Source organism: Corvus cornix, chromosome 5 (assembly GCF_000738735.6).
Source record: "Corvus cornix cornix isolate S_Up_H32 chromosome 5, ASM73873v5, whole genome shotgun sequence".
Lineage (NCBI taxonomy): Eukaryota > Metazoa > Chordata > Aves > Passeriformes > Corvidae > Corvus > Corvus cornix.
In genome coordinates, this window is record NC_046335.1 from 58,759,357 (window position 1) to 58,785,555 (window position 26,199).

The 26,199-nt window shown below is 67.2% G+C and overlaps 1 protein-coding gene across 6 annotated transcripts; it reads left to right on the forward strand.

The window, feature by feature from the left end:
* The first annotated feature begins 583 nt into the window (after nt 1-583).
* SYT7 (synaptotagmin 7) lies at nt 584-25,788 on the forward strand. Of its 6 annotated transcripts, XM_039552978.1 has the most exons (13): nt 584-657; nt 10,534-10,637; nt 12,460-12,539; nt 13,764-13,895; nt 14,448-14,663; nt 16,950-17,318; nt 18,991-19,116; nt 21,381-21,516; nt 21,917-22,187; nt 22,516-22,685; nt 23,058-23,172; nt 23,253-23,452; nt 24,259-25,788. In XM_039552978.1, the coding sequence occupies exons 1-13, from the start codon at nt 627-629 to the stop codon at nt 24,361-24,363; spliced, it is 2,055 nt and encodes a 684-aa protein (XP_039408912.1). In that variant the 5' UTR covers nt 584-626; the 3' UTR covers nt 24,364-25,788. The 6 variants fall into 6 exon arrangements, with proteins under 6 accessions (XP_039408912.1, XP_039408913.1, XP_039408914.1 ...); XM_039552979.1 differs by lacking the exon at nt 18,991-19,116; XM_039552980.1 differs by lacking the exon at nt 14,448-14,663.
* Nucleotides 25,789-26,199: the final 411 nt, after the last annotated feature.

The window sequence follows — 26,199 nt, forward strand, 5'->3', positions numbered from 1 at the left end:
AGACCCGGGGCGGGCTCGGCCTCCCCAGGGAATGCCACCACGAGAACACGTGTGGGCGGCCCTCTGTGCCACCCCTGCGCCGGCCCGCCTGTCCCTGCCCCGTGCCACGCGTGTCCCCTTCCCCACGAGGGTGCGGCGCGTGGATCGGGGCGGGGGGGGACGGCGGCCCCGCAGCCGCGTTAGCGGCGCAGCGCGTGCGGGCCCGCGGGGGCGTCACCGCGGGCGGTGTCACCACCCCACGCGTGTCCCCCTCCCTCCGTGCGCGTCCCCGACCTCCCCCCCCCCGCCGCCGCTCCGCTCCCTCCTCCCTTCCCGGCGGCTGCAGTTTCCAATCCCGCCAGCAGCGAGCAGCAAGTGGATGCAGGATCGCGCCGCACACGCACCCGCACACACCCGCACACGCACCCGCACACGCGCGCACCCCGCAGCAGCGGGCGGCCAGCACGGGCTCCGCGGGGCTCCCGGCCCCCCGCCGCCGCATGCGGGCCCCCGCCGCCCCGCCGCCGCCCCCCGCCCCGCCGCCCCCTCCCGCCGCCGCCTCCGCCGCCGTCTGATGAGCCGCGGCCCCGCCGCACCGGGCAGCCGCCGCCCCGCCGCCCCGCCGCGCCCCGCCGCCGCCCGCCACCATGTACCTGCACCCGGAGGCTGCCAGCGCAGGTGAGCCCCGGGCCGCCGGGGAGGGGGGGACGGGGACACGCAGGACGCGGGGACACGCACCGGGGGTGGCCGGCCGCTCGCCGCCCCCCCGGGGATCCGCCGTGGCCGCTGCCCGCTTCCCCCGCGGCTCCCCGGGAGTTACGGTAGTTTGGGCAGAAAGTCACCGCCGCCGCTGTCACCGCGCTGCGGAGCTGCCGGAGCCACCGACACCCCCCGCCCGGCGACACCCCAACCCCCGCGGGCAGCATCCTGCTCCCCAGCGCCCCGAAAAACACGGGGCGAGCCCCAAATCCCGCTGGGTGCCGGCGCCCAGACAAGCATCCAGCACATCCCGCCTCTCCTCACCCTGCGGAGCTGCCGGAGCCCAGGCTCCCCCCCGGGACACCCCAAGCCTCGGGGGCAGCACCCCGCTCCCCAGACCCCCAGCAAACCCCCAGACTCCCGGGGGAGCCCCAAATCCCGGCATCCAGACCAGCACCCAGCGCTCAGCACATCCCTGCTCCTCACCACCCGCACCCTCCATCCTTCTGGGGGTCCCTCAGCCCCGTCCTGCTGCACCTCCGGAATGGCACCGGGACACGCGGGGGTGGGCGGCTGGAGAAGGGGCTTCCTCCGGTGCGGATTTGCTGAGCTCATGCTCGGGAGGCAGCAGTCGGCCCCGCACCAGGGAATCTGGGACGCTGGTGGGGACGTTTTGGGGGTGCCCGAGCCGGTGCGGAGACACAGGGATGCTGCCGGAGCGATGCGGATCAGCGGGGCCTGGCAGCTGTCCCCGGCCGTGTCCCGGGGCCCGGGGAGCGGGCAGAAGGACAGCGTGTCCTGCGGTGGCGTGGGGGACGTGCCGGCGGGGACAGCGGGCGCCGCCGGGGAGAGCTGCAGGTGCCAGGCCTGCGGGATCCGGCAGGTTGGGGAGCGCCGGGCACCGCCACGCGCTGTCACCCGCGGCAGGTGACAGCATCACCGCTGCCCGGGAGTTGGCAGCTCCGGCCGAGCTGCCTTCGAGGGCAACTTTCCGCCTGCCCGCACGCTGAGCGCTCCCACCGGGAGCGGCTCCATCCCGTGCCACCGCGACCCCGCAGGGATGCCCGGAGCGCGGCACGGCACTGCTTGGCCCAAGGTCATCCGGGGGGTGGGTGGCGGAGGGGGGACGCCAGCCAGTCCCCGCCGGCAGCAGCGTGGCGGGGCTCCCCTTCCCTCCCGGTGCCCGAGATTTGCTCCTGTGTTATTTCCCCTCCAAACTTTGCACCTGCCCCCAATTTGTCCCCCCTCGTCCCTGCCAGATGTTCCCGCCGGTGGCCGGTGGGCCACCGACGGCTGCCCGTGCCATGGCCAGAGCTGCTTGGCCGGCTGGAAGCTCCCAAGGCAGAGCTCGAGCTGCCGGATTTGGGGGAACAGACCCCCTGTCCCCGCTTCCCAAACCCCGTGCTCCCCGGCTGCTGGGGCTCCCGTCACGTGGGAGTTTTCCCACGTCACCGGCGGCGGCTGTGCCGTGGCGCCTGGAGCCGTGGGGTGCTGGGGGTGCACACACCTGTGCCGGCACCCTGGCACTGCCTGCTTCCTTGGATGTTCCCCCCTTTCCCGGATTTTCTGGCCGTGGTGCTGAGGGGGTGCCAGGTCTGTCCCCCCACGCCGACAGAGGCTGAGGGGGTGCTGGCAGCTCACACCCCCGCGGGATTTGGGAAGAGCCGGCCAAGCCACATCCCGGGGTGAAGCAGTGCCTTGTTGTCCCCCCAAATCCCTTCCCGAGGTGGCCCCAGCCTCGTCCTCCTCATCCCCTGCTCCGTGTCACCGTGCGGGGACAGTGGCTGAGGCCCCCAGCACCGGCTGCGTTTCATGGGGGGAGAAGACGCCGTGTGGGGAAATTCGGGAAACTTTGCCGCCCAGGGAAAGGGGGATCCGGGGGGGCAACGCGGAGCCCGGAGGTGCTGCTGGGGCCGTCTGGTTCTGGGCTCGGAGACGCCCGAGGGAGTCTGGTCTTGGCTGTCAAGGGGTGTTGGGAATTGGGATCAAGCTGAGGCGCTTCCCAAAGCGGCTCCCGCCAGCTGGAGGCATTTTCGGGGAGCCGCAGGGGGCCGTGCTGCTGGGGGACCACCCAATGATGTGTCAGGACAGCCGCGTCCGAGCGCGAAGCAGAGCTTGGGGCTGCCCGCAAAGGCGCCCTCTGTGCCACAGGGCCAATGTCTCCCTTGCTTTGGGAACACGGGACAGCTCCCTTCCTCCTGCCAGACTCCCCTCTCCATCCCTGTCCCCGCTGCTGGCACCAGCTGTCCCCTTTGGGGCGACCTTCGCATCCCCAAAGCTCCATCTTAGCGCGGCGAGCAGGTGCCGGGGGCCCTGCTCCCCACGTCCCCATCTTTCCCGGCTGGAAGCGTTCCGAGCAGAGCCGCGCGGCGGCAGGAGGTGGTGAATCAATAACCAGGCAGCAGCTGCCTGTTTTCCCCCCGCACCGCCTCGGAGCGGGCGATGGAGCGCCCTGGTGCTGGCGCGGCCGTGGGAGCAGCTCCCCGGGGCTTGGGAGAAAAGCCGGGCTTCCAAAGGAGCCGGAGCACGGCGAGGAGCGAGGCGGGGGCCGGCGGAGGGGCGGCGAGCGGGGTGAGGGAGCGTGACGGGCGGGAAGGCAGACAAAGAGCGCAGGGATGGCAGCGCACGGGCCTCGCCGGGAGCCAGGCACCTGCTGCAGCCTCGCGTCCCGTGCGGCGCCCACACGGAGCGGGGGAGCTCCAGACCCCCCCGGGACCCCCATCCTGCGCGGCTCCGGGGTCCCCCTCCCTGCCAGCTCCTCTGCTTCAGCCCGAGGGATGCTCCCGCCTGCGTCTCGGAGCATCCCCCGCGGCCTCACCCACGGCCCTTTGTCCCCCTCGGCGGCTCCATCCCCTTTTCTGTGGAGGTGGGGGGTCCCCGCGGATGCTGAGCCCCCCCAGGGCGGGGGTTCCTTGCTCCCAGCAGTCGCCACCAATTCCGACCCTTTCAGCCTCCCCACGCCCGCACTGACGTGTCCCAGGGCCCCCCTGAGCACGGCTGGGCCACAGCAAGGACAAGGATTGGGGCGGGGGGTCTGGCAGGGAGGTCTTGCTGATTCCCCCTGACTCCAAGGAGCAGGAGAGGAGCCGGAGGCGGCTTTTCCAGCGCCTGATCTCGCGGCTTTTCCGCCTGCCGAGGAAGGAGGGGGGAGCGGGGAATGAAGACAGATGCAGATAATATCGCTGCCACCCCCCGGCCCCCGGGGGCTCGGCTACAATATCCATTATGGATGGATCTGGCAAGGGAACGGCTCCCGGAGAGCCGCGGGAGCGCGGGCATGATGGGCAGAGCCCCAGCGTCGAGCAGGGGGACGGACCCCCCTGGCTGTGACCGGGGCCCCGGGGGACGTGTGTGGGGCCAGGCTGGGCGTGGGGGGCGGCGGGTTGGGATGTGCCAAGCGCAGCATCCCCCGTCCCTGCGGGTGCCAGCGTGGCTGTGGCACGGGATGCTCCGCGCCCGCCTGCCAGCTCCGGGTGCCCCCCCGGCGCCCCGTCCCCTCCTGGTGTCCCCGGGCCTGGCTGCAGGAGGGAGAGGGTCACCTTGGGGGGAGTTAATGAGGTTTGAAGGGAAGCGGTCGCAGCGGCGGGGACGGAGCCGGCGCGGCGGCGGAGGGACAGCGCAGCACAGCAGCCCCGCTCCCGGCCCTCCGAGGCCGGCACAGCCCGCGGGATACACCCCGGGGGGCTCCGGGTGTCCAGGGAAGGAGGGGTGATCGTCTCTTCCCCTGCGGAGGGGCTGTGGGACACTGCTGGCTGCGGGGGCGATGGGTCCTGGGCCCGCTCCACCATGGATGACCATCCCTGCAGCCCCATGGATGACCCTGTCCGTGTATCCCTGGAGGATGCAGCCCCGGCGTCAAGCTCTGCTGGAGGATTTCCACCGCCCTCACCTCCCCCGGGCACCTTGCCATACCTGTGTCCCCAGTCCTCCCTCTGGGGCCTTCCTCGGCCCTTCATTCCCCTCCTCTGCCTCCTCCCTCCGAGCTGCGCTTCTCCATCTTTCCATGTGTTCCCCTCCAAGCCTCCTCTTCCTCTCCCAGCACCGCCAGCCCCCAGGTCTGAGGGCTGTGGCCGACCCTGAGCATTCCCCATCCCTGAACTTCCTGCGGGAATCCTGTCCCCACGGTGGCCTTGCCGTGACAAGACGTGGATCCCTGGTGACCTGACTGGGGGGCACTGCCCGGGGGGAATCAGGGAGCTGGGGAAGCAAGCAGGGGACTCGTGGAGCTGGGCTGGGCTGCACGGAGCCTGCCCGCCCCTGTTCCCTGGGAGCCGCTGGCTCCCTGCCTTGCCTCTCTCCCGCTGTCACCCGAAGGGCTCGGGAATGATGGAGAGCCCTGGGGCGAGAGGCTAAGTGGCGACGGCGCGAGAGCTGGCAGTGCCACTCGGGATGAGAGCCCAGCCCGCTCCTCCGTGCCCGCTGCCGGAGCCAGGAGAGGATTCTGCGCCAAGGGAAGGGGGGCTGGGGTGACTCCAGGGTGGGGAGCGATGCCCAAGGGCTCATTTTGGAGCAGGGATGACGCGGAGCACCAGCCTGGCCGGGGGATGAGCGGCGTCCTCTCGGGAGCAGCGGCTTGGAATGGGGATGGATGCAAACCGCGGGAGCAGAGGGGGCTCCGGAGTTCTGGGTGCTCCTCGGGAAGAGAGACGCGGTGGGGACCACGAGGCAGAGAAACCACACGGCTCTCCGGAAATCCTCGGCCAAAAATAGCCCGGCACCGGGGAAGGAGCGCCTTCCCTTGCCAAATTCTCCCTCCATCCCCAGCTGCTGCTTGCCGCGGCCACGGAGCGGGGACGGGTGGCATCAGGGCTGGAGGGACACAGGAGGGACACATCCCTGTGCGGCAGCTGGTGGGGATAGGGGATGTTTGGGAACATCCAGGCGGGGCTGTGCGGTGTTTGGGGACGCTGTCCACCTCCCCCAGCCCCCCGTGGTGGGTTGGTGGGCTCCACCACCCGAAGCCCCCCAGGACCGGCAGCTCGGTGTGGGGGAGGCAGAGCCGGCCGCACTGACAGCTCCGGGGGATGGACAGATGGCTGGGTGGAGAGGCAGATGTGTACGAGGGATGGATAGACGGATGGATGGATGGATGGATGGATGGATGGATGGATGGAGAGATGGAGAGATTGATGGATGTGTTGGAGAGGAGGACGCACAGATAGACAGACAGATGGAGAGCAGATGCCCGTTCTCGCCCGGAGCACGCCTGGGGCGCTGAGCTGTGGCACCACTCCTCTCCCCCGAGGCTCATCCCAGGATCCTGCCGGGCAGCGAGATGGCCGTGGCGCTTCCAGTGATCTCTCACGTCTACAAAACCCCTGGCAGCACGTGGGCAGGTGGCACCGCCGGACCCAGCTGGCCCAGCCCTCCAGCTCTTCCACGTGACACGCCAAGCCTGGCTCACAGCATTCCCAAAATGCCCACTGGGTTGCTACCAGGGATGGCAGCAAAGCCTCGTCCCCCTCCGTGCCCATCCCTTCTCCCTCTCCCTGTGCCAAGGGCTTGGATTCCACATTCCTGCTGTGCCTGCCGGGGTCCTGCCCCGCTCCCCCCTGCCCCACGCCCGCGATCCTGCACAGGAGCGAAAGCTGCAAATTCACAGCTTTTCAGCTGCATCCTAAAAATAAGAGGTTTGGGAAATATCAAGCAAATGAGTGGGAGGATGAGAAGAGGAGGAATTAATGGCCTGGTGCCAGGCAGGCAGCATCTGGGAAGCCCCGGCGTGAGAATGTGGCCACCTCGCTGGGTGCCGCGTGGCCCTCCACCCCGGCAGCACGAGGGGCTGCTCCGACACCACATCCCTGCCCTATCCCTTCCCATCCCGCATCCCTTCCCTGCCACCGCCATCCCTGTCCAGGCTCACCGTCACACCCCACCCCAGCTCTGCGGCTCACGACGACGGCACACGGCGGAATGTTGGGGGGGTGCGTTGCTCGCTTGGCACCTTCTCCCGCTGCCCTTTTCCCGGGAATGCATGCGTTTCCGCTGCCGGTTTGGCAGCCTGGCACATGGAGCTGTTTCTCCATGTGGAGCTCTGGATGTCGGCTTTGATCACCACTTCCAGGGAGCTCAGCGGGAGCTTGGCCTGGGGGGGGCTCCCCACAACTTTGATTTTCCCCCCCAGGGTACTTGGCATCCGTGGATCTCGCCGCTGGAACAGGGTGAGTGGGAGGATGCTCCAGGAGATGGGGCTGCGATGCTGAGCAGCTGCCAGGGAGACGCCGTGTCCACAAAAGCTGGGAATTTCAGGGTCTGGATCCAAAAATATGGCCCTGAGAGCCTGGATGGGGCCATCCACACTGGGACACCTGCAGAGAGGTCGGTTCCAGCCAGGGTGCCACAGGTGTGAGGCTTGTTCTGAGGCCTTTGCTCATCCAGAGCCACTGGCAGTCCATGGAGATTCCAGCCTCTCCATCCTGTGCAGGAGCTGTCACTTGGGAGAGGAGCTGGAGCCACCCCTGGATGCCCCTCGCAGGGGCTTTGCCCTCCCAGCGTTGCTCCAGGGCTGTGTGCTTTGGCTGGAGGTGGTGGCAGAGCTGCCAGATGGGTCTGAATCCTGGGATGGGCACAGGAAAACAGGGAACTGGGGCAAACAGGTGGAGCTGCCCTGGAGCCTGAGGGTCTCGCTGTGCTGGGCTCAAGCAAGGCCTGTCCTGGAGCTGAGTGTGCACAGGGCCACCAGTGCCACAAAGCCACCAAGGTGTCCAAGGCCACTGGGAGGCACAGGGACACCAGGATGCTCAGGGACACTGGGTTGCCCAGGGCCACCGGGATGCTCAGGGCTACCAAGATGCCCAGGGTCACCAAGATGCCCAAGGCCACCAGGATGCCCAGGGCCACCAGGATGCACAGGGACACCAGGATGCCCAAGGCCACCAGGATGCACAGGGATGCTGGGACGTGCAGGATCACCGGGATGCCCAGGGCCACCAGGATGCTCAAAGCCACCGAGTGGATGACAGAGGTCACGGAGGAGTTGCTGGGAGCAGGCTGGGACACCTCCGGGTGTCCCTGGAATGGGCTGTGCCACGGCTCCCACATCCGCCATTCCTGCCCGCACCGGAGCTGAGCCGTGTGTCGGATCCATCAACATCAGCAGCTCTTCCCTCCTTCGGGGGCATCCTGCCGGATCTCCGGCTCTCACACCGCTGGAGAGGACTAATCCCTGCTGGATCTCCGCGCCTCTCCTTGTGCCGGGGTCGGGTTTGAAGTGTTTCCTCACATCCACAAAGGCCGGAGCTCGCTCGTGCTCCGGAGGCAGCTAATCCCGAGCCCGCGGGAGCGGCGGATAAAGGAGGACAGGCACGTGACAGCATCCCTGTCTCCCAAACATTCCTCGTCTCCCACTCCGAGGTGGGGACTGCGATGGGTGCAGGGATTCCCTGCTTGTCCCAGGTTTGCCACGGAGACCCTTCCCCTGAATCCGGAACTCTCTCCGCTGGCACAAGGACCCTCTCCCCTGCCATGGGGACCCTCTGCCTGCATGCAGAGCCCTCTCCCCCTGGAACAGGGACCCTCTTCCCTGGCTCCTGCTCACGCAGCACTGCACAAATCCCACGCTGGAGAGCTGCGGCGCTAAGGAGGCAGGTAATCCCCTCATCAATAACGGCCTGGAAAAGTGGAATTATATCCCGTCAAGTGGCATTGAATCCTGATGAAAGAGCCGCAGGGATGTTCCACCCCCTTCCCAGCCTCCGCAGCATCCCCTGCTCTGCCAGCACGTGGGACGGGATTGGGACCTCGATCACTCCGAGGAGGGGCGGGGGGTCTCCGCCTGACGGCCCCCCCTCACTGTGCCCTTGGGATGAGGCAGGAGCAGCGAAGGGCCGCTAGGATCTGGGACATGGCCGCAGGGCTCCCGGGGCCGCGGACCCTCAAGTCCCACCCAGCCGTCTCCACGCTCCCGCCTGGATCCGCGCTGGCAGCCGCGGAGATTTATGGAGAGCAGCGAGGAAGGAGGGCCAGCGGCGGCGTCAACAAGCGCCGCGTTTGCACCTTGTCACCCGCTCCCGGGGCTGCATCCCGGCGCCACGCAGCTCCCCGCGCCCCTCGTGGATCCAGCCGCCCCAGGACATCCCATCCCAACCGGCACAGGGACCCCACACCGCGCCCCAGGGCTGGGGACGCGCCAGGAGCTCCGAGCGGCTCCGAGTCTTTAATTAACCGAGAGCTAATTGCCTGGAAAACGAGTCATTTAAGTCATGCTGAGGGCGGCGCAGCCTGGGGGCCGGAATCGCTCCCCCCGCCCAGGGGACACGGTGTGATCCCACCGGGAAGGGCCGGGCCCGCCCCGTGCACAGGGACACCCCCGGAGCCCCCCGGGCAGGATCCCGCTGGCGCGTCCGTCAGGATCGTGGGGTGACGCCAGGTTTGGGGCTGTGGTGGCACCCCGGCGCGGGGAATTTGGCTCCGGGAACCGGCGCTCACTGATGTCCCTCTCTGGCCACCGCCACGGCCGTGGTGGCTTCCGCAGTGCCCACGCCTCCCCTCGCCTTCTCCTTTGATTCCCTGTCTCCAGATTAATTTGAGGATGAACTTGACCCCTACGAGGACCGAGGGATCTGTTGGAGCTCCGGGATAAGCCAGAGGGGTCACGGTGTTCCCAAGCTGGAGCAGGGAGCGCCAAGCGGGGGGGCAAGGAGGGCTCATCCCAATTCCCAGCCCGCCCAGTACGCCCAGGTGCCACTTGAACTGGTCGGGGTCCGACCCCAGGAGGGGTGCCCGGCGCTCTCCGGCCGTGCCGGCTGCTTCCCATTCCCCCGGCAGCTTATCCAGCCGGGGTTTATAAATGTTGGAAATTAAGGGCTGGTCCCAAATTCCCTCCTAGGCAACAGTTGCTACGTGAGTTTTATACACAGCTCCTCGTGATCCGGGAGCGATGGAGGAGCTGCCTTTGGATGGAGGGAGCGCGGGTGCTGCAGGGGGGACGGGTCCCCAAAACCACCCCCACCTCATCCCGCCCTCTTCTTCTCCTGAAGGAATTTTTTATAAATCTCCCCCTCACGGTCACCATCCCCTTTGCTCGTCTGCTTCCAGCGGGGATGTGGGAGCTGCGGGTGCCTCGGCACGTGCCGGCGGCGATTCCAGAGCCCTGATCCCCCCTCCCGGTCCACTCTGACTCAGCCCGGCCTCGGAGCCGCCGGGAAATTTCGTTACAATAACAAGGTCTGCGGGCGAATTAATTATTAACATCTATTGTTTAATATTTATACTGCAGCACCGCTCCCGGCGCTGCTCCGGCCTCGCCGCCTCCCGCCGCCAGCTGGGGCTCCCGCCATGGACAATCCCATCCCAGCGGGCACGGCGGGATGCGGAGCATCCACAGCGGTCCTGCCTGGAGACAAGGCGGAGCCGGTTTGGGGTCCCACTGGGCCCCTCCGAGCCACCTTGGGTCCGCATTCTCATCCCACGGTGGTCATTCCGCATGCTTGGGAGCATGGGTGTGAGCGGAAGTGCTGGATGAGGCGGATGGGTCCTTCCCACACTTTTGGGGTCCCCAAGGTTGTCCCCACGGCCAGGCTGGGGAGGGGCAGGTCTGCATTGCCGTTTGGGATGAATCCGTGTGGGATTGGCTCACAAAGCAGCACCGCGGCCTTTGCCGGCCGTGCCAGCGCTCCCAGGGTGCCGGCGGGGATTAAAACTCCATCCTGAGCTCCCGGGAAGCGCTCGGGGCCGGATTCCTCCCAGGACAGGCTCCTCTGGAGCCCGGAAGCCACGGAGGTGGCCACCGTGACACGACGGGGTCGGAGCCTGTTGGACCGCCTTCCCTGCGTTTTCCCTCCCTGTACCCCCACGCACGCCGGGAACACCCCGGGATTTAGGTCTGACCCCCCCTCTGTGCTCTGCTCCCCCCAGGGACCCCCTCCCGCGACGTCCTCCTGGTCTCAGCCATCATCACCGTCAGCCTTAGCGTCACCATCGTCCTCTGCGGGATCTGCCAGTGGTGCCAGCGGAAAATGGTGAGTGGCCGGCTCCCCTCCCGCCTTCCCGGCATCCCGGCGTGCCCGCCGTGCCGCCGGGCAGGGGGCAATTCCCACTTCCAGGGCAGCAGCCAGGCGGAGGCAGCTCCCCGGAGCCGCCGGCTGCAGCTTTTATTTGGGCTCTTCCGGATGTGCTAATGAAATGTTTGGGCGAAACTGTTTGTGTGGCACAAAGGGAAGTTTCCAAATATATGGATATATACTGGTGACGAGCCGGAACGAGCTGGCCCCTGTCCTGCTGGGCACGCTCCTGCCTGGAAAAGCCCCGCGGGAAGGCGGCCAGCCCGTCCCTGGCAGCGCCGGGTGCCGTGAGCCATCCCTGCCGCCCGCTGCGCATCCCTCCTTCCCTCCCCGCTTCCCACCGGGGACTTGGGACAGCGCTCCCTCCCGCCCCGCATCCTCCCTCCTCCTCCTCCTCCTTCTGCTCCTCCTCTCCCGGCAGCAGGACGTGCTCGGCCACGTTTCCTTCGCCATCGGAATCGAATCTGGGTCAAGTGCTGCGATGGCAGCGGCGCTTCCCGCGAGGGAGATGCCCACCCCGAGCCGTGGGAAGGCAGCATTCCCTTGGGAATGGGAGAGGGGGTCCGCAAGGCGATGAGGCAGCGGGAGGGCGGTGGGTGGGAAGGGCCCTTCCAGGTGCCACCCAGGGAATGGGGAGAGAGGGAAAAGCCCTGGAAAGGAGGAGGCTGGAGCTGGCAGAGGAACAAACAAGTGTAAATTGGCCGGGAAGGCGCATCCCAACCGGCCCTCGACAGCGCCCAGAGCTGGAGCGGCTGCGTGGGAATGACGGCCAAGCCCGGCGGGCCGGCTCCGGGCCGTGCCCCCGCGGCCACCGCTGCCGTGTCCTCACGAGCCCCGAGCCTCTGCAGCCGGGGGACATGGATGAGCTCAGGGCTGGGGGATGATTCCCTCCGGGATGGCCCGTGAGCATCCAGGGAGGTCCAGGTGCTCCCCTACAGCTCCTGGCAGCATTAGCCCTTGGGCATCCAAGAATAGCCAACATCCCTGCAGTTCCTGGCAGGATTAGCCAGTGTGAATCCAAGGAGATCCAGGTGCTCCCCTGCAGCTCCTGGAAGGATTAGCCCATGGCTGCCCAAGGACACTGTGCTGAGGGTCCAGGTGCCCCAGCAAGCCAAGGAGGTGGCTCCATGTGGATCTGAAGAGGCTGGGAAGAAGGAGAAAGGAGAAGTATTCCCATTCCATGGGCAGGCTGGATGCAAGCCTGGCTCCTGAGATCCAGGAGCAGTGTGATGGAAGTTTTCCACCCCACCCTGCTCCGGCAGCTGCTCCCATCCCACCTCATCTGCCCAGCACCTGCTTGGAGCATCTCTGGCTCCCAACTGTTGGATAATTGGCATTAATTGGCTCCTGCCCACCCTGGCTCGGAGCCGCGCTCGGAACCTGCCGGAGTGCCCTGATTACCAGCCCCAGTTAGGAGCCAGCTCCAGCTTCATTATCCTATGGCAGCGCTTCCCTGGCGCTGGGAAAGGTGAACTCAATTAATTCAGGCCCAATTAGGCCTAAAATTATCCGCTCCTTCCCAGTGAGGCCATGGAATGGGATGCTGGCGGCGGTGGCCGTGCTGTCCTTGGGGTGACGCAGGGCATGAGCCCCCAAGGACCAAGGGATGGAGCCTTTGGGAATTTTGCTGCCTGGGTGGGTGGGATGGAGCCTGGAGACCGTAAGGGAAAGGGCAAAATCCAGGTCAAACCCTCCAGGTGGTAGCAGCTCCCATCCCCCACTGGGATACTCCGGGGGCCCTCTGCCACCCCCTGACCCCCCTCTCCTCTCTTTTCCACAGGGAAAGCGTTACAAGACTTCCCTGGAGACTGTGGGAACTCCGGATTCCAGCCGCGGCCGCAGCGAAAAGAAAACCATCAAGTAGGTGCCAGGATGGGGGGGGAGAGGAAGGACAGAGGTGGCCGTGCCTTCTCCCAGTGGGAGAGGGGCTCCGGGAGACTGGGAGAGCTGGTGGGTGTCTCCAGCATCTCTGTGTATCCCACTGAGCCGTGGGCACGACGGAGTCACGGGAACCTCGGCGTGGGTGTCCTCAGGGATGCTCCAGGCCTGGGCGTGCGGATTCCGAGCCCTGCCCCGCGGGGCTGGAATGACTCTGCATCCCACGAGCATTCCATGGAGGAAGGAGAGCAGAGCTGGCGCATCCCACGGCGCTGGGTAGGGAGCGAAGGAGAGGTTGGAAGCTGGGGGGGCTCTCCTGGGCATCCCAGATCCAGCGCTGCCCCTCCGCAGGCCTCCAGGGAGGAGGGAACTGGACCAGGAGGGAAATAGCTCCTGCCTGGAATAAGCCTATGGAAAACCTCCTCCCATGGCTGGCCCGGGGTGTTATTGGGGTGCAGGGGTACCTCGAGCACCTGGCCGGCTGCTCCCAGCCAACCGAGATGAGCTGGAAATGGAGCGGGAGGCGCATCCTGCCCAGTGCCATGGCACAGGCGGCTTTCCCAAACTCCGGTACCTTCCATACCACCGAGATCAGCCCGGAGCTCAGGTGGGCGTTGGGGGCTTTTCCAGTCTCTCAGGTGCCAGCAGGGAGCTGCTGGGTCCCCCAGCCCCTGGTGGCTTCCCAGAGCCAGGAGGTCCGGGTTCCGTGCTGGCAGCGGGCCGGTTCCACGGGAAGGGATCCGCAAGGGAAGGGATCCGCAAGGGAAGGGATCCGGAATGGTCTCCAACACGCAGCAGTGTCATGGTTAACCAAGCACTTCCAGGACCCGGCTGCTGAGCAGGCGAGGACACACGGACAAGCGTGCCGAGGGCGCACGGACACGCGTTTGGGAATGCTGTGCCGGCACCGCGCTCGCCGCCACCTCCCTAGCCCCCCCACATCCTTCTCTCCTTCCCAGCTGGCCGAGCCACCCGCTCCAGTCTCTCCACAGCTCTTCCCATCCCTCCATCCACCCATCCTTCTGTCCGTGTCCGTGTGTGTGTGGTGTGTGTGTGTCGGTGTCCGAGGGGTGGGCTCCCTGTCTCTCTCCGCAGGATCCTGGCGCTCCGGGGGCGGAGGGCTGCTTTTCCTTCCCTCTCGCAGGAATTCAGCTTCTCTCTCTTGTATTTCCCTTTTCTTTCTCCCCCGGAATCCGGCCGCTGTAGCGATCTAGACAGAGACTTTTGGAATAACAATGACAACACAGTGCAGCAGAAATGGAGCTCCTACCCTCCCAAGGAGTTTATCCTAAACATTTCTCCTTACGCTCCGTACGGTGATCCGCGCCTTTCCCTCAAGTGAGTCTCTCCTTACCGGGTTTGCTCCGCGTAGTGAGTATATGGGCAGCACCCACTCGCCTTCCTCCTCCTCTTCCTCCTCCTCCCCCTCCTCCTCCTCCTGCTCCCGGGCTCCCCGCACGCCACCCCATGGGCCGTCCCATGGAGACGAGCAACCCCTCCTTCCCGCAGTCCCGGGGCCGGCCGGGATCTCCCTCCAGGACGGGGTTGCGCGTTGGGGGCACCCCCTCGGCGCGGGGACGGGTCCCCCCGGGGCTGGGCTGCCGGCGAGCGGGACCCCCCTTCCCGACCCCTCTCCCTCCTCCGCCCTCTCTCTTGGATGTTCTGCCGAGGCCCCCGCGCACCCCGCGGCCAGGACCCCTTTTTTTTGCAGTGCTGATGTCTCTCTTTCTCTCTCTGTCTGTCTGTCCGTCTCTTGTCCGTCTGCCCCCTCCGGCTCTGTCGCCCTCCCCTCATTCCCCGACGGCTCCCCACGTTTTCCACGTCCGTCCGTGTGTCCGTCCGGCTCCCTTCGTGTCTGTCTTGGGGGGTCCGGCCGCCGGCCCGGCCCAGTGGCTCTCTGTTATCAGGGGCCAAGCTGACGGCGTCGGCCGCCGCCGGGCTGTCCGGGGACCGCGACGGCCGGCCCGGGGACAAGCAGCGGCTCGGCGAGGATGGAATGAGGAGCAGCGTGTCCGCCCACAGCGAGCCCGGAGCGGGAAAGGCGGCACGGGGCCGCTGGCACACGGTGCAGAGCCACTTGGCCGCAGGGAAGCTCAGCCTGTCCAAGTGAGTGAGCACGGCACGGTCCGGCACGGCACGGCCACGGACACGGCCGGCGGGCCCGGGCGCCCGCTCCCCGCTGCGGATGCGCTTGGATGGGGGCCACCGACAGGTCCCCGGGGCCACCGACAGGTCCCCGGGACCACCGTGCCGAGGGAGAGGAGGCGTTTCCCGTTCTCCCAGCGGTGTTTTGGCTCAGGGGCAGCAGAGGAGGCAGCCGGGCAGGAGCAGCGCCTTTGGGTGCCGTCCCCGGCGTACTTCCAGCGCTGAGGGTGCCTCTGCCCAATCCCGGGGGGAAGCGGCTCAGCATTCCCAGCTCGGCTTCTCAGGGCAGGCAGCGCTACCTCGGTGGTGTCCCGAGGGCAGGAGGTGCCGTCCCAGGCTCCCATCCCTCAGGGACAATCAGGGACAGCGTGCGGCATCTCCCCTCCGTGCGCTCCCCTGACCCCCGGCACAGCCACCGGACCCGGCGCCGGCACCTGATGCCGAGAAAAGTTGGGGAAAGTCCGGGATTGATCAGATTTAGGGAAAACCCGAGCTCTGGCAGGCTCTGCAGGGCTCCAGGCCGGGGTGGGGGTCTCGGCGAGACCTTTCACTGCCGGCAGCGCAGTGGCTCTGCCGGGGGAGTGACGGGGCTGTGCCGGCTGCGGGCTCCGTCCGGCGTTCCCGGTCTCTGCTCCGGTTCTTCGCGCTGGGATGTGGCAGCCGGGGGGTCCCGGGAGAGCTGGGTGACACCGCCCATTCGGCGTGAGGCTGCTGCGCTCCAGCTGGGCACTGGGAAGCAGGAGGGAGCGGCGAGGAAAAGCGGGAGCTTTCAGCCGTCCCTAGACTTGGTGGAGAAACAAATCCCGCTGGGAATCCGGACAGGCTGGCGCAGGGGGCGAGGGCAGGGTTGAGGGGATGTGGCGGAGCATCCTGTTTTCCAGCACCCCTCTGGCGCAGCGCCGCCGGGAGTGGGGGTGTGCCGGGGGTCCAGGCCGAGGGTCTGGCTGTGCCGGTGCCAGGGGATCCATCCGGGCACGGGCAGGGCGCGGTGCCGCCTGGCACGGCGCTGGAGGAGCCCGCGCCTCCAGCTGGCGCGGGGCCGACAGGAGCCAGATTTAGTTTCCTGTGACTGAGAGGTTGTAAATTGAACTAATTTGGGATTCGATAGGAAAACGAAAGGAGGCCGGCGGCGGCGCCGGGGGGGAGGCGGCAGCGTCCGGGCAGTGCCTTCGGCCCCGGCCATGGGGCTCCGTCCATCCCAGCTCTCCGCTCCTCTCCACTCCCTTCCCTCCTCTCTCTCTTTCTCCCCCCTTCCGCTCTTTCTTCACCTCTTTTTTTCTGTTTGTGTTTTGGAGCTGTTTATCCCTCCCCGCTCCCTCTCTGTCCCCGCTGCTGGCATTGCACGATGGAGCAGCTTCGCAGCGCCGAGGCCGGGACAGGGTCGGTGGCTGCTGCTCAAGGCCGCTCCTCGGTGCCAGGCGGGACCGAGGGGGACTTTCCTCCCCTGATCTCGCGGCCACGAGCTTTGCCAGGCTGCCGTGGGCAATCCTGCGGGGCTGCATGGGCTGTGCCACGCATGTGCTGCATGGCCAGCGCCGGCCAGCGCCGCTTCCTTGGGGCATCCCGCCTGCTCCCCCCGCTCCGCCGCCCACACGAAGCCCGTCCGCCCCGGGCCGGGCTGCTCCGCTCTCCGTGTCCCACCAGAGCTGCGTCCGTATCCCCCAGTCCCACGATCTCCCACCCCGGTGGGAGCCTGGCTTGGCCCTGGGGACGCCTCGCTGGAATGTCACCACCACGGGGGTTCGGCCCCCGCCGCGGCGCTGCGGGATTCCCCCCCTCCCGCAGCCTCCCGCACCGAGGGGACGGGACGCCGAGCCCCCGCGGCGCCGCTGCTGGGTGCTGGGCTGGACTGGGAGGGACTGGGACGCTGCGATGGGCTGGCTGGCAGCACGTGAGCGGGCACCACGGGATTTGCCTCCACGCAGCAGCCTAATTATCCCGCAGAGCAGGTCGGCCGGCGTGCTGGGAAGGCGCCGGCGGAGCGGCGGCCGCGGGAGCGGGTGGGCATCCGGCCCTGGCGAGCCCCCCGGGAGGCAGGATGGTGGCGGCCCGAGCCCCCCGTGCCGCCGGCAGGGCCGAGCCGCGGGCGAGAGGCGGAGGATCCGGGCGCTGCCCCCGCTGGCTCCCGCCGGAGCGCTCCCTGCGCTGGGGCATCTTCTCTCTAACTCTCTTCTTTTCCTTCCTCCAATTTTGCCCCTTCACCTTCTTCTCCTTTCTCTCCTCTCCTCTGCCCTTCCTCTCCCTAAGTTTCGAGGACTCCACCCTGTCCACAGCCACTACCCTTGAGTATATCCCCACCTCAGCAGGCGATCCCAAATTCCAGAGGCCCCGCACCCTCGTGCGCCAGCAAAGTCTGCAGCAGCCCCTGAGCCAGCACCAGCGCGCCAACCACAGCCAGCCCACCACCAGCCAGAGCCTGGGCCACCTCCAGGCCCACAGCGGCTCCTCCGCCGCCGCCGCCAACTCCCGGGGCTCCCGCGGCGGCCCGGCGCGCCAGGGCACCGCCGCCGGCTCCAAGACACGGATGGCCGGGGGCCGGAGCCGCTCCAACCCCGGCAGCTGGGACCACGTGGTGGGGCAAATCCGCAACCGCGGCTTGGACATGAAGTCCTTCCTGTAAGTGTGCGTTCTCCATCGCTGCCCTCTGCATCCTCCTCTCCATCCCCCTCCATTCCTCTCTCCATCCCTTCCCCTCCTTCGCTCTCTCTGCTCCATCCCCTCTCCTCTGCTCCATCCCTCTGCTCCATCCTGCTCTCTATCCCTCTCTCCATTTCTCTCTCCTCTGCTCCTCTGCTCTCTCCATCCCTCTCTCCTCTGCTCCTTTGCTTGCCCCAGCGCGGCCACTCATCCGTCACCCCCTCGGGGACACGCTGCCCACGGCCTGCGGGAAGATCCATGTCCCCTCCGGCTCACAGGGGGCTCAGGGCAGGGGCTCATGCACTTCCCCAATGTGCTTTGCCACGTCCCTGGCCATCCTCTTCCATCCCCAGGGATGGGCCAGCTCATGGGACAGCCACCTGCGAGGTCCCCAGGGAGTGGCATTGTCCCAAGTTGTCAGGGTGGGGGTGGCAGAGTCCCCCGTGCCGGGGTGACCGTGAGCTGGGCCCCGATAATAATTCCCAGCCGGAGGAGCCGTGGGATCTTTAATCCGCCTTAACCCCATCTCCTCCATCGGCGCTGGATTTCCAGCATCAAACCCCGGGGACTAATCCGAGTCCCGTGTTGTCGCCGCATCTCAGCACATGACATTGTCCCTCCTCTGCAGAGCTGGGCCCCCCGGCTCCATCCTCCCTTGGATTCTCCAGCTCCTCCCCGGCCGCTGTTGCCCCCGGCACCCTGGAAGAAGGGATGCTGAGGTCCCAGCTTTGCTTTCCGCAGGCTGGCGGCGCTTGGAGGGGGACGCAGGGCTGACCCTGCCCTTCCATGAGTTGACACAGCACTTCCTCCATCAGGATTAGATGAGAGACACAAATTTGGGTGCCCATCCCGCTCCTTCCCACTCTGGAGAGAGGGTTGGACCTTCCTCCAGGCACCCTGGGGCGCGCTGCCCGCGATCCCCTCTCTGCTCTGCCCTCTCCCACCGAGGGGGTCCTCCCAGCTCCATTTCCCGGCTTCCCGACGTGGAGCTGCGGCTCACCAGCCACCCCGAGGGTCACGTTCTCCCTGTTTACCCAGCGCCCAGTGCTGGTTTCAGCCTGGCTTGGCGGAGGGGGAGCAGCCGCAGAGCCCAGACGTGCCGAGTCAGCGCCGCTTCCCAGCGGAGCAGCAGCTGTCATTTCCCACCGCCTCTTTCCCGATCCATCGATTTTCCTTTCGCTCTTCGCCCTGTTCACCCTCCCCGGCGCCGCGGCGTAAATGCGGTTATGGACCCGGGCGAGGACCCGGAGAGGGCAAAGATCCTTGGCCATGGCACCGTCAATCCCTTCCTCCACGGAACGATGCTGGCGCCTCCCTCCTGTCACACTCTCCCTCATTCCCAAGCCCCTCCAGGCATCTTTTCCCCCCGTTCGTCAGGATTTTGGCATCCTCCCTGCCGGACCGCTGGAGGAGAGGGACAGCGGGGGTATCCACGCGTGCCGGGCTCCCCGGAGCCGGCGCCTTTCTCCCCACAGCCCTGGGCGCCCATCCCGGCCATCGCCACCTCGCAGGAGCCGGCGGGGAGAGCCGGGGTCCCCTCGCCGCCGGGGGTCCGCGGGACGCCGCCGGCTCCTGCCGGTTCCCTGCCTGACGCTGTGTTCTCCTCTCTCTTTCTCTCTCTCTCCCGCTGCCGGCGGGGCCGCCCGGGCAGGGAAGGCCGGATGGTGGTGTTATCCCTGGTTTTGGGACTCTCAGAGCAAGATGACTTTGCCAATATTCCCGACCTGCAACCCGCTGGGACGCAGCCGAACCAGGCGAACGCTCAGGGGGACAAGAGGTATGAGCGAGGACGAGGCCAGTCCCGCAGGAGGAGGAGACGAGGGCCCCACCCAGGGTGGAGGAGGAGGAGGAGGAGGAGGCTGGCCTCGTGGAGCGCGAAGGTTGGAGCGGCACAGGGTGGCCCAGCGGGACGTCTGAGCTCTCCCCGGCACCGGCACCCGCGGTTCTGCCTCCGGAGCAGCGGCACCGAGAGGACCCCATCCCTTCCTCCTCCCTCCTTCCTCCCCCTCCTGCCCTTCCCGGCCCTGGCTGCATGCGGGAGGGGGCGGGGGGACGCGCTCAGGGACAGGGGGACACGGGGGGTACCCCCGAGTGACGCCGCATGGGCTGAGCCGCGTCCCATCCCGACACGCTGCTGCCACCTCCATTCCGGCGGGATGGGCAGCTCCCCCGGGCATCCGGGGACACCGCTGCGGTGGCAGGGGGACAGAGCGGGCGCCACTGGCCGGGGGGGGAACGCCGTACCCCCCGTTCTCCTCCAGCACGGCACAGCCCCTCGCCTCCGGCTGCTCCCCGCATTCCCGCCGTGCCGCAGGCTCGGCAGCGCATCCAGCCCCGGCACCGGCGCCGGCCGCGGCCATCGGCGCTGGCTGGCAGGGGCAGAGGGTCCGTGCGCCGCCGGGAGCGGGTGTTCATCCCCTCCGGAGCGGGGAGGAGGTGTTGAAGCCGGCGGGCGCTGCCTCCCCGTGTGCTCGGCGTGCGGATGAACTGGCACCGTTCTCGCCCGCCGGCTATTTTTACCCTGCTCCGCTTGGTTTCGCTCCATCTTTTAGCACTTCCCTCCCCGGCGTCGCGCTGCGCAGCCGGTCCCCGCCGGGAGCACCGGCAGCCCGTGCCGGCCGCCGGCTGCCCCGTGCCGAGGGGACGGGGACGTGGGACACGGCGGGTGGGTGGCCGTGCCGCAAGACCCTGCTCCCCGCTCCCCGCTTGCCGCAGCTCCCTGCTCCGAAGCCCCATCCCAGCACACGCATGGCATTCCCCACCTCCATCCCTCCCCGCTCCTCGTTCCCTTGGGCTCCGCAGGACGCGGCGGGATCGGCCGGCGGAGGGGACGCGCCCCGGCAGCCTCGGCTCTCTCCCGCCCACCGACGCTGCCGGACCACCCGCTCTTCTTCCTCAAAACATCTCCTCCATCCCTGCTTTCGCAGCTTCTTCCTTCCAGCCTGTCCCCGGCGGCTCCAGCCCGGCGCCTCGGCGTGTCTCCTGTCCCGGCGACTCCGTCTGTCCGTCCATCCGCCCCCGCTCCTCTCTCCCATTTCCCTCCCGGCAGGCCGGCGCTGGACGACGCTGCTCCTCCTTTCTCTCTTGCTCTCTCCCGCTCTCTCTCCCGCTATCCGTGACCTCCGCCGGCATTCCCGGCTCCACCGGCGCCTCCTCGCTCAGCGGCCTCGCCGCCGGCTCCTCCGCCTTCATTTTCCCTGGTTTTAACCTAATTTTGCCTCCCCAGCTGCCTCGGCCTCTCCGGCCCTTCCCGAGTGCCATCCCGTGTGTGCGTGTGGGTGTCCCCATCGCACCCCCATGTCCCCTCCCCGTGTGTCTGCGTGTGCTTGGCGTGGTGGCGCGTGTCCGTGGCATGTTGTGGCTTCCCGTGTGTCCCTGCGCCTCTCGGCCCCTCTGGTGGTTTGTCACCGTGTCCCAGCTCGGACAGGAGCCGATGGCGGGGGGTGGGAGCATCCCGGGCTGCCTGTCCCCTCCGCCACGTGCCTGTGTCCCGTTGTCCCCCGTGCCTCGTGGCAGCGTGGCCTCGGCGCGTTCCCGCCCGTCTCCATCGCTGCTCTGTCCGTCTGCCCCCCGCCGCTCCCGGCTGCCCACCCTGCCGGCACCCGTGCCCAGGAGCCACGTTGTGTGGGGACAGCCAGGACAGTGATCCCAGGGGTATCTCAGCCACAGGAAAGGGGGACACGGGGCAGCGAGCCCACGTGAAGCACCCGTGGGTGGCCGGCGCCCACCGGGATAAGGGGCTGTGGTGTGTGAGGAGCAGCCGGAGCCGTGGGTGCTGTGGGGACCGGGCTGTCCCTGCCATCGCCGTGGGACGTGGCCAGGGGGACCTGCTGCCGTGCCCTAAGGGTGCCAGGCCACCAGCTGGCTCCGGGACCAGGGCCGGGATGCTGGCGGGCTGCGGCCACCGCCTGTCCCGGCAGCGTCCCTCGGGCGCCGGCACAGCCCAGGCTCAGTATCCGCTGGGAGAGGGCGCCCGGGACGCCCCTCGCTGTCTCGCCCTCGGCTCCCGGCCCTTCTCCTCCAAGGCCTCTCTTCCCGCAGGTTGCCGGCCGGTGGGAAGGCTGGGAATGCGGCACCGGCGCCGGGGCAGCCGCCGCACGACGAGTCCGACCGCAAGACGGAGCCGCACTCCTCCGTCTCCGACCTGGTCAACTCCCTGACCAGCGAGATGCTCATGGTGGGTGGGTGGGGTGCGCCGGGTTTGGGGGTCTCCATGGTCGGCATCCCACCCTCCCGGCTCTTCCCTGCGCCATCCACGAGCACGTCCCCGCCCGCTGTGCCAAGTCCCCGTCGGCCGAGCCGACGCGCCGCGGACGTGTCCCCCGGGCTGGCACGAGGGAGCGAGCGGTGCCGGACACGTGAGGGACGCGCTGTCAGGAGGAATTGGCTAATTGGAGCTCCCGTTCCGCGGGACGAGTGGCGCCGAGCCAGGAGCCGTCGGAAGCGGTGGGGGCGGCAGGGAGCCGGGGAGAGGCTGATATCCCCTGACAGCTGGCAGGGCTGGGGTCGGAGGGACTGGGGTCGGGCCCCCATCGGCCCCCGGCGCTGCGCTCACCCCCTCTTCCCCCCTCCCGCAGCTCTCCCCGGGCTCCGAGGATGACGAGGGCCACGAAGGCGTCAGCCGGGAGAACCTGGGCCGCATCCAGTTCAGCGTTGGCTACAACTTCCAGGAGTCCACCCTGACCGTGAAGATCATGAAGGCGCAGGAGCTGCCGGCCAAGGACTTCAGCGGCACCAGCGACCCCTTCGTCAAGATCTACCTGCTCCCCGACAAGAAGCACAAGCTGGAGACCAAGGTCAAGAGGAAGAACCTCAACCCACACTGGAATGAGACCTTCCTCTTCGAAGGTATGGATTGGGATGGACTGGAGTGGGTCAGGGTGGGAGCGGAGCCTCCTGGGACGCTCCTGGGGACGTGGGTGATGCCATGGGTTGGCCGAGCCACCGAGGCCAGGTTGGATGTGCATCCCATAAAGGGGATGTGGGGGAAGGCTTGGAAGGCTCCATGCCGCCATGGGTGGGCGCAGATGTGGGAACTAACCTGGCAGCAGCTCCTCGTGCCGTAGGCTGCTCCCCATCCTCTGCCGGTTCCCGGGATCTTGACACCAGGGCAGGAAAGGTGGAGCAGTCCTGGAACTGCTCCTCATCTCCTCCGGCTTCTCCATCTCCGGCACAGGGTTCCCCTACGAGAAGGTTGTGCAGCGGGTGCTGTACCTCCAGGTCCTGGACTACGACCGCTTCAGCCGCAATGATCCCATCGGAGAGGTGTCCATCCCGCTCAACAAGGTGGACCTGACCCAGATGCAGACCTTCTGGAAGGATCTGAAGCCCTGCAGCGATGGCAGTGTAAGGCCCTGGACCCCTTCCCGCCCCCCTGGGGAGGGGAGGTGACCTCCGGTTCCAACAGGGACATTTTCTGCTTCAACGTCTGACGGAGACTTTTCTCTTCCCAAATTTTATATTAAGTAGCCCAAAGTCTCATTTTGGGTCAAACCAAAGTGTTTCAGGTAGACTTAAAATTAATGTTTCCTCCTGCCTCCAGCAAGACCAGAAAATGTCCCACTGGGGGCGGCCCCGTTTCCTCCTGCCCTGATTTTCCGTGCTTTCCCAAACCCCACCCTTGGGCTGCTCCAGGTGGGGGTCCCATCCCAGCACCCCGCTCCCACCGAGGAGCTCTGGGGGGCGTGGGTGTCCTCAGGGAATGCGTGTGTCCTACAGGGAAGCCGTGGGGAGCTGCTGCTGTCGCTGTGCTACAACCCCTCGGCCAATTCCATCGTGGTGAACATCATCAAGGCACGGAACCTCAAAGCCATGGACATCGGGGGCACCTCAGGTACGGCTCCGGCTCCCCCCGGTCCCGGGCAGCATTCCCTGGCTCCCATCCGGGGCTGAGAGCGGCTCCTCTCCCGCCAGATCCCTACGTGAAGGTGTGGCTGATGTACAAGGACAAGCGGGTGGAGAAGAAGAAGACGGTGGTGATGAAGCGGTGCCTGAACCCCGTCTTCAACGAGTCCTTCGCCTTCGACATCCCCACGGAGCGGCTGCGCGAGACCACCATCGTCATCACCGTCATGGACAAGGACAGGCTGAGCCGCAATGACGTCATCGGCAAGGTGGGTGACACGCCCCAGGGACAGCCAGGTGGGAATCGGGGACAGCCAGGTGGGAATCGGGGACAGCCAGGTCCGGGGCTGCCGGCGCCTGCTGCCATCTCCAGTGCGGAGCGCGGTGGGGACCCCTCGTGCTGGGTGGCACGGCCACAGCGTGCCGGAGTTTCCCCAGAAAAGCAGGGATGGGGCATGGGGAGCCACACCCGGACGGCTCCCACCCCCTGGGATTACTCGCGGGGACAGGAGCGGAGGAATTATCCATGAAATCGCCCAGCTCATCGTTAGCGCAGCGATGACAAACGCGCGCCGTAATCTCCGCCCTTGATCCCCGCACGCCGCGCTGGGATCGGGAAAACACAGCGGTTGGGATAAATCCATCCAATAAATCCCAGGATCAGCGCCGCGGGCTGTCGGGCAGGGCCGGAGGTGGCAGCGTCCGCGGTGTGGGCACAGCCAAGAGCCCGAGTCCAGGGATGGACAGGCCGTGTCCGTGATATCCCGCTAAAACCCCGCCGTGGCCCGAGGCTCGCTAATCACTTCTGATCGCATAATTAGCGGCGAGCTCTGCTCCATCCCGGCTCTCCGGCGGTGATCCGCGGAGCCGGAGCGGTGGCACCGGCTCCCCGAGGTGGCAGCAGCAGCAGCGAGTGCCGGCACACGCGCTTTTCCGCGGCGCCATACGGAAAAGCGAGGGATAAAAATAGCCCCCGGCTCCGCGCCCAGCCCGGAAAAGCGGGGCTGGAGCAGTTTGGGGGTGAAGGGACGGGGATGGAGCGGCCGCGGTGGCTCCAGGGGTGCCTTTCCCGCAGATTTACCTGTCCTGGAAGAGCGGTCCCGGCGAGGTGAAGCACTGGAAGGACATGATCGCCCGCCCGCGGCAGGCGGTGGCACAGTGGCACCAGCTGAAGGCCTGAGCGCCGCCGGACCGCGGGCTCGGGGTCCCCCTTCCCAGCTCCCAGCCCCTTCCCGCGGCGCTCCGGCCAGGGACCGGCGGGACAGCGGCCTGGCTCGCGGGGACCCTGCGGGAGGAGGGGAACGGAGCCCCCCGACCCCCCGGCCTCGCCTCTCCCTGGGGTGTGGGGGGCGCGGAGCCGCCCCCAACCCCGGCCGAGGAGGTGCCAGAAGCGATGTCCCCCCATCCCTATTCCCACCACCGGGCAGGACTTCTGCGAGTGCTTCCAGCCCCACTCCCGCAGCCCCTCGCCCCCCCGCCCCCCATTTCAGGGGGTCAGGCTGCGGGTGCCAGAGGGACCCCCCGTCCCTCCCCTTTCAGCTCAATAAAACCTCTCGGAGCCGCCAGCGGAGCCACGGAGCCCCCCCTGCCCCGCCCCGTCCCCGCCGCCCCCCCCCCGAGTGTCCCGGGGCGGGCGGGGGACACCGAGGGGAGGGGACAGCCCCTTTCCCTGGGATCGGAAGCCATGAAACAGTTCTTTATCCAAAGCGGGCCCCTTCGTGCACTGCCTTCAGCCGGGTTCGATGCTTTACCTCCGTCTTGGGGCTCGGCGGGCGCGGGGGGTCCCTAAGCCGCCCTGGGCACCCCCGGTCCTGCTCTCACTCCCACCCCGGGCAGGTGGGGGCCCCTCCGGGGGATGCGGAGCCCCACAGGGTCCCCTTCCAGCCCGGCTGCTCCGGGAGCCCCGTGCCCACCACTGGGGATAAAGGGCAGAGCGAGCGCTGCTGTCCGCACCCACCGCGGGCAGGTGACATTCCCCGGGCTGGTGGCATTCCTTGGGACAGCCAGCCTGGCAGGATCAGTGCCAGCAGCAGCATCCCCACGGAGCCCCGGGATGCACATGCCAGACCCCTTCCTGCTCCCTGGGACCCCCAAAACCAGGGACAGACCCACCTGGGAGCCCCACAGGGGGTGACAACGGGGTCGGTGGTGGCTCTCCGTGGCGGACGCCGGATCATCCTCAGTCTTCCTGCTCCCCCCGTGGCACCCTCGGTTCCCAGCAGCTCCCGCAGCCCCAGTTTAGACGATTTTGGACAATCTGGAGAGAAAGTCATACTACTGCTACTACAGTAATAACAACGCTTTTAGGGACATTTGTATTTTTGTCATATTCTCTCTTTTTTTAACATAAAAGAAGAGACTTACATGCCTGGGGAAGGGGTGGCAGGGCCAGGGCTGTGCCAAGCCGGGTGCCCCCCGCGGCCCCTCGGGCACCCCGCTTTTCCAGGCCGGATTCCTCGTCCACGGTCGGGCTCCCCGGGGGTTTGTGTGTTCATTTTTAACTCTAGAGCTCGTAGCCGTGATCTTGTTCAGGTTCTCTCTTCTTCATGTGACGGTAACATCCAACTGGTGTGTAAAATACAGAAAAACAGGACAAAAAAAAAAAAAACAAAACAAAAAAAAACACCAAAAAAAAAAAGACCAAAAAAAGACAAAAAAAAGACAAAAAAACATCCAGGAAAAAGAAAAAGATCAAAAATCCAATAAAGAGCCCGGCCCGGCCCGGCTGAGGAGTGGCTGGAGCAGGGGGTGCCCGGCTGGCGATGCCAAGGATGGGGCGCGCGGGTCGGGGCGTCTCCTTTGCAGAATCCTATTTTTGGGGAGCGGGGCCCCTCGTTTTCTGGAGGCAGCCCCTGCTCTCAGTAATAAAGGACAGTCAGTAACTGCCAGCGTGAGTCGTCTCTGGGATCAGGGGAAGGCGGGGGCCGGATCCTGGGGTGGGAATGGGGGCACCACACCTGGGTGGGCATTGCCCCGACACTGAGCATCCCCCTCCCAGCTCCAAGCATCTCTCCCA

Bases quoted from the DNA above. Each gene is read 5' to 3' on its own strand.
- SYT7 (XM_039552978.1), top strand. From the start codon at position 627: ATGTACCTGCACCCGGAGGCTGCCAGCGCAG. The intron at 22,188-22,515 runs GTATGGATTGGG...TCTCCGGCACAG, and splicing joins TGAGACCTTCCTCTTCGAAG to GGTTCCCCTACGAGAAGGTT. The intron at 22,686-23,057 runs GTAAGGCCCTGG...TGTGTCCTACAG, and splicing joins AGCCCTGCAGCGATGGCAGT to GGAAGCCGTGGGGAGCTGCT.